We start from the raw sequence: 6538 nt of genomic DNA on the forward strand, positions 1-6538 counted from the left end.
TTCCTCTATAATTCAGAGTTTTCTCAAAGAAGTGAAGAAAAGTTCAAGTTCTCTTCTGAAAATTTCTCAATGAAAAGAAAAAAGTTACAGTTCAATTCTAATTTTCTCCAAAGAAAATAAAAAAGGTTCCACGTCGGTTCTGATTTTTCTCAAAGACAAAAAATTTAAAGTTCCGTTCTAAATTTTTCTGTTGAAGATAGAAAAGTCATACTTTGATTGTGAATATTCTCCATCAAGATAAAAAGTTCCAGTTTAAATCTGAGTTTTCTCAATAAAAGAAAGAAAAGTTCAAGTTCTCCTCTGAAAAATTTTCTCAATGAAAAAAGTTACGGATCAATTCTAGTTTTTTCAAAAATAAAAGGGTTCCTCTTTTAATTTCTGAATTTTCTCAAAAAAAGTTATTGATCAATTCTATTTTTTCCAAAGAAAATAAAAAGATTCCACTTCAGTTCTGATTTTTCTCAAAGAAGTAAAAAAAAATTTAAAGTTCTCTTCTTAATTTCTTATTAATGATAAAAAAAAGTTATACTATGATTGTGAATATTCACCAAGAATATAAAGAGTTCCACTTTAATTCTGAGTTTTCTCAAAGAAGTGAAGAAAGTTTCAAGTTCTCTTCTGATTTTTCTCAAAGAAAAAAAAGTTACAGATCAATTCTAATTTCTTGAGAAAATAAAAAGGTTTCACTTCAGTTCTGGTTTTTATGAAAGAGGTGAAAAAAATTTAAAGTTCTATTCTAAATTCCTTATAAAAGATAGAAAAAACTTTTACTTTGATTGTGAATATTCACCATGAAGATAAAGAGCTCCGCTTTAATTCTGAGTTTTCTCAAAGAAGTGAAAAAATATTCAAGTTCTCTTCTGAATTTTCTTAAAGAAGAGAAAAAAGTTAGCTCAATTCCGAATCTTACCAAAAAAGAGAAAAAAAGTTCCACGTCAGTTCTGAATTTTCTCAGATATTTAAGAAATTTAAAATTTCTGTTCTAAATTTCTCTGTAGAAGATAGAAAAGAAGTTACAGCTGAATTCTGTATATTCTCCATGAAGATAGAAATAGTTCCACTTTGATTCTGAATTTAATCAGAGAGGTGAAGAAAAGTACAAGTTCTCTCTTCTGAAGATAAATAGTTCCACTTTTAATTCTGAGTTTTCTCGAAGAAGTGAAGAAAAGTTCAAGTTCTCTTCTGAATTTTTTCAAATAAAAAAAAATTACAGTTCAATTCTAAATTTTTTCATAGAAGTTAGAAAAAAGATACACTTCGATTCGTAATTTTTCTCCCCAGAAGAGAAAAAGTTCTGCTTTAATTCTATATTTTCTCAAAGAAGTGAAGAAAATTTCAAGTTCTCTTCTAAATGTTTTTCCAGAGAAGAGAAAAGGTTTCACTTTAGTTCTAAGTTTTCACAACGAAGTGAAGAAAAGTTCAAGTTCTCTTCTGAATGTTCTCAAAAAAAAAAAAAAGTTTTAGTCCAATTCTAATTTTTTCCAAAGTAAATAAAAACTATCCGACTTTTTAATAAACATTCTAAGTGTTTGACATGCTAATGCATCCTAAAATAATAGAAATAAAACAATATACTGCATAAACTATTTTTATTGAAACAACAACAAGTTGAATATTAACATGAAAATATGGTACATACATTATTATACATTGTTAATACTATTGAGCAACTTTGGACATACTGAATCTGTTCCATACAATAAATCATCATGTTCTCTCTTGATACTAGAGTTACTCGCTTCTCTTAGTTCATAACCACTAGAATAATCATTATTCCATTTTGAGTCATATACAATTTTTACTGGGATGTCACATACAGGTTCAATACACGTTTCATCCTTGGTATTATTTGATTCACTGACCATATAGTCATTGGTAATAATAATGTTCACTTGTTCCCTTCATGATGTTTTGGCCGTGGTAGGCGACTTCAATGCAACTGTATCTGACCCCAGTGGAGCTTTTAAATCTGTAATTGGCCCAGTTACCCCTGATTCTTTGAACGAAAATGGGACCCGACTCCTCCAGCTGTGCGCCATGCACGAACTGGTCATTACAAACACCCTGTTTCACAGGAAAGACATTCATAAGCCAACATGGTATAGCAATGACGGGCGCACGCGAAAGATGATCGACTATATTATAGTCAACCAAAGATGGCGGTCATCAGTCACAAACTGCCGAACCTATCGCTGCGCCGAGATCGGGAAAACTGACCATAGATTAGTTGCTGCGAACTTCCGTCTACGACTCAAAGCCCAGCCTACAGAAGGCCGCCAACCAAAGTCGGACACTCAGAAATTAAAAACCGAGGAATTCCACCAAAAGTATTTAGTTGAAGTCCAGAACAGATTTGAATGCCTGAATACCCTTGTTGACCCGGACACGTTTTGGCAGACGTACAAAAACAATATATTAGAGGTCGCCATCGAGACCGTCGGTCGAAAGATGTACTCAAAAAAGCCCTGGCTGTCGCAGAAAGCTTTGCGAATCATTGAGCAACACAGAAAAGCGCGGCTGGCCGGAGATATGCTCTCCTACAGACGGTTAAACGGGGTCAGGAACAAACTTATCCACCGAGACAAGCAACAATTTGTTGACAAAAAAGCTGAAGATGCAGCACGAAAAGGTGACACCATGCTGCTTTTCAAGCATGTCAGAGACCTCAGCGAGGAGAAACCTCCAAAGATAGGAGCAGTTAAATCCACCTCCGGCGTAATGCTCGAAGATGAAACCGCGTAGCTTGATCGATGGAAGGAGCATTTCACAAAGCTGCTGAACGCCGACAGAGTCGACGTCGATCCCGACCTAGTCGCATCCGCTGAGCAAACAACAAGTGAAAATCTCCCAGAGCCTGAGCCTCCTTCTGTAGAAGAGATACAGAATGCTCTGAGGAGGATGAAAAACAACAAAGCACCAGGAACCTGCGGGATCACCTTAGAGCTGCTAAAAATCGCAGGACCGACGATGCTGCTATGGCTGCACATGCTGTTTTCCCTCGTTTGGACAACAGAACTGATTCCACAAGAATGGAAGGAAGGGATAATCCTCCCTCTATGGAAGCGTAAGGGTAGTCGAAGTGATGGCTCCAACTACAGAGGAATCACCCTCCTGTCGGTTCACGGCAAATTATTTGTTATGACTTTGATAGACAGAAGTACCCAGTTCATCCGTAAGTGCCGCCGGATTCAGCAAGCAGGTTTCATGCCGAACAGATCCACGACCGAGCATATCTTCACCTTACGCCAGGTCATCGAGAAAAGCTCGTGAGTTCAAGCGTACAGCATACCTCGCCTTTGTTGACTTTCAAGCAGCCTTCGACTCGGTCAACCGTGAGTCTCTTTGGCTGATACTAGAACGAACAGGTCTCCCGGAAAAATACTGTCGCCTGTTCAAGGTGCTCTACACTGGTACAAAAAGCTCTGTCCAAGTTAATGGCCGTCGAAGCTCACTGTTCGAAATAAATACCGGTGTACGGCAAGGTTGTGCTGCTGCTCCTGAACTGTTCAACGCGGTGATTGATTATGTCATGGATCGAACCATGATTCGGCTCCCCATCGGACTAAGGTATGGTGACAGAGTTTTAGCCGATTGCGACTTCGCGGATGATATTGCCCTTATATGCACTTCTGCAGCTGAACTCGAAGAAGCCTTCAACACACTGTCGGAAGAATCCCTGAAAGTGGGACTACATATTAGCTGGCAGAAAACGAAAATAATGATCGTTGACTCCGCAGGTAACACCGCCAACTCACCAGCATTCAACTTATCAGGGCACGCTCTCGAGGTTGTCAAGGCTTTCACCTACCTTGGACCTGTCATCACGGAAAACGGCTCAGTCGAAACTGAAATTCAGTCGAGCATCGGAAAAGCCGCATCAATTATGGCACGACTATGCCGTTCAGTGTGGTCAAAGCCCAACATCAGCCGAAAAACAAAAATGCGGATCTACAACACCACCGTAACCCAAGTCCTTCTCTACGGTGCTGAGACCTGGCCGGCTGCTGCTTCTGCTCGTGATGCCATAGACGTGGCTCAAACAAAGTTCTTGAGACGTATTGAAGGGATCAGATGGGACGACTTCGTCTCGGACACCCAATTGCTGGCACTAACAGATCAGAACCCCAACTCTCTTCAGGTCGCTGCACAAACCCTACGGTGGTTCGGCCATTTGGTCCGCATGCCAGCAGAAACACCCGCCAGCACTCTCTTCAATTTTGATCCCCCTGTGCATGGCTGGAAGCGCCCCCGCGGAAGGCCCCGGTTCAGATGGAGGGACAGCCTCACCCAGTACCTGTCAATGATCGGTACTGATATACAAGAAGCAGTCACGCTTGCACATGACCGTTTCGAATGGAGGCGCAGAGTCACGTGTCTCTCTACGCTGGACCCCCAGCAGGAGCAATAAGTCAAGTCAAGTAAGTCAACAGTTCTGGTACGTAGACAAGATATGATTTTTGATTTTGGTGCTGCAGTATAGAAGTCTTCTATTTTCCTTTGCTTTCATTCGAATGCGAACACCGGAAATATGATGATAAGAAATATCAACGGGCAACATGTTACCAGAACCATTAGCTAGAAGTTGCCCCTCTTCATCAACTATTATTTTTATGTTTGCATTCTCTTTGAGTACTAACTTTTATGGAAATGATACTTTCACATATCTACCATTGGCATAATGGAAGTTCTTGGGTATTCCAAAGGAATTATAACTCCTTTCTGTCACGGCAACGTAGGCATATATTCCCAGCAAGATTTCCCCTACTACTTGTTTCATGGCTCAAATATATCTCTTTGTCAGCATTCAAGGCAACGGTGACTTTATCATGTCTACACAATTTCCTAGAATAATTCATTTTCACTTCATTTTTTTAAATATTATGCCCGCGTTTATCCCTCCCATGGGTGAAAATTACTGATTTAATACATGCAATAAACTTAGTAGCCTCCATAACCTACCATGGGCTACCACTGAGAAAGCCGGTTCCGATGTAAAAGCAAGCATAGAGTACGTTTGGTACAGCCACAAGAATACAAAGTGAGAGAGACATGCAAAGTCAACATAGCTTTATTTTATTTCTAAGGTTAATTTAGACTAGGTTGCGTGCACGCAAGCAACCTAGTCTAAATTAACGTGAACTGAAGAAATTTAACCTGAACGAAATTAACTGAACTGAGAAAAATCAGAACCGAAATGGATTTAGACTTAAAGTGGAACTCGTCATCTTCATGGTGAATATTCACAATCATAGTATAACTTTTTTCTTTTTTTTCTTCGAGAAAAAACAGAAGAGAACTTGAACTTTTCTTCACTGTATTGAGAAAAATCAGAATTAAAGTGGAACTTTTTATCTTCAAAAGAGAAGTCGAACTTTTCTCCACTTCTTTGAGAAAACTCAGAATTAAAGTGGAACTCTTTATCTTAATGGAGAATATTCAAAATCATAGTATAACTTTTTCAATCTTTAATAAGAAATTTAGAACAAAACTTTAAATTTTTTCACCTCTTTGAGAAAAATCAGAACTGAAGTTGAACCTTTTTATTTTCCGTAGAAAAATTGGAATTGATCTGTAACTTATTTTTTTTTTCTTTGAGAAAATTCAGAAGAGAACTTGAACTTTTCTTCCCTTTATCGAAAAAACTCTGAATTAAAGAAAACTTTTTATCTTCAGAAGAGAACTTGAACATTTCTTCACTTCTTTGAGAAAGCTCAGAATTAAAGTGAAACCCTTTATCTTCCTGGTGAAAATTCACAATCCAAGTATAACTTTTTCTATCTTTAATAAGAAATTAAGAACAGAACTTTAATTGTTTTCACCTCTTTGAGAAAAAACAGAACTGAAGTGGAATCTTTTTATTTTCTTTGGAAAAAATAAAATTGATCCGTAACTTTTTTTTGAGAAAATCTAGAAATGAAAAGAAGAATCCTTTTATTTTTGAAAAAATTGAATTGATCCGTAACTTTTTCCATTGTGAATTTTTTCAGAAGAGAACTTGAACTTTTCTGTCCTTCATTGAGAAAAATCAGATTTAAAGCGGAATTTTTTATATTGATGGAGAATATTCACAATCAAAGTATGACTTTTTTCTATCTTCAACAGAAAAATTTAGAACGGAACTTTCAATTTTTTTATGTCTTTGTGAAAAATAAGAACTGAGTGGAACCCTTTTTATTTTCTTTGGAGAAAATTAAAATTGAACTGTAACTTTTTTATTTTCATTGACAAATTTTCAGAAGAGAACTTGAAATTTTCTTCCCTTCTTTGAGAAAACTGAATTAAAGTGGAGCTCTTCATCTTCATGGTGAAGATTCTTAATTAAAGTATAACTTTTTTCTATCTTTTACGAGAAATTTAGAACAGGATTTTAAATTTTTTTAACCTCTTTGAGAACAATCAGAACTGAAGTGGAACCTTTTTATTTTCTCTAGAAGAAATTAGAATTGACCTGTAACTGATTTTTTCTTTGTGAAACCTCAGAACAGAACTTGAACTTTTTTCACTTTATTGAGAAAAACCGTAGATAACATTGAATTCC

The 6538-nt window shown here is 37.0% G+C and overlaps 1 protein-coding gene across 1 annotated transcript; it reads left to right on the top strand.

Moving 5' to 3' along the window:
- Positions 1-1884: 1884 nt before the first annotated feature.
- On the top strand, positions 1885-4408 carry LOC148946648 (uncharacterized). Its single transcript, XM_089096377.1, has 2 exons — positions 1885-2715; positions 3152-4408. The coding sequence occupies exons 1-2, from the start codon at positions 1885-1887 to the stop codon at positions 4406-4408; spliced, it is 2088 nt and encodes a 695-aa protein (XP_088952503.1).
- The last annotated feature ends 2130 nt before the right edge of the window (positions 4409-6538 follow it).

This window comes from Artemia sp. Qi Xiang Cuo, chromosome 11 (assembly GCF_049724085.1).
Source record: "Artemia sp. Qi Xiang Cuo chromosome 11, ASM4972408v1, whole genome shotgun sequence".
Classification (NCBI taxonomy): Eukaryota; Metazoa; Arthropoda; class Branchiopoda; order Anostraca; family Artemiidae; genus Artemia; species Artemia sp. Qi Xiang Cuo.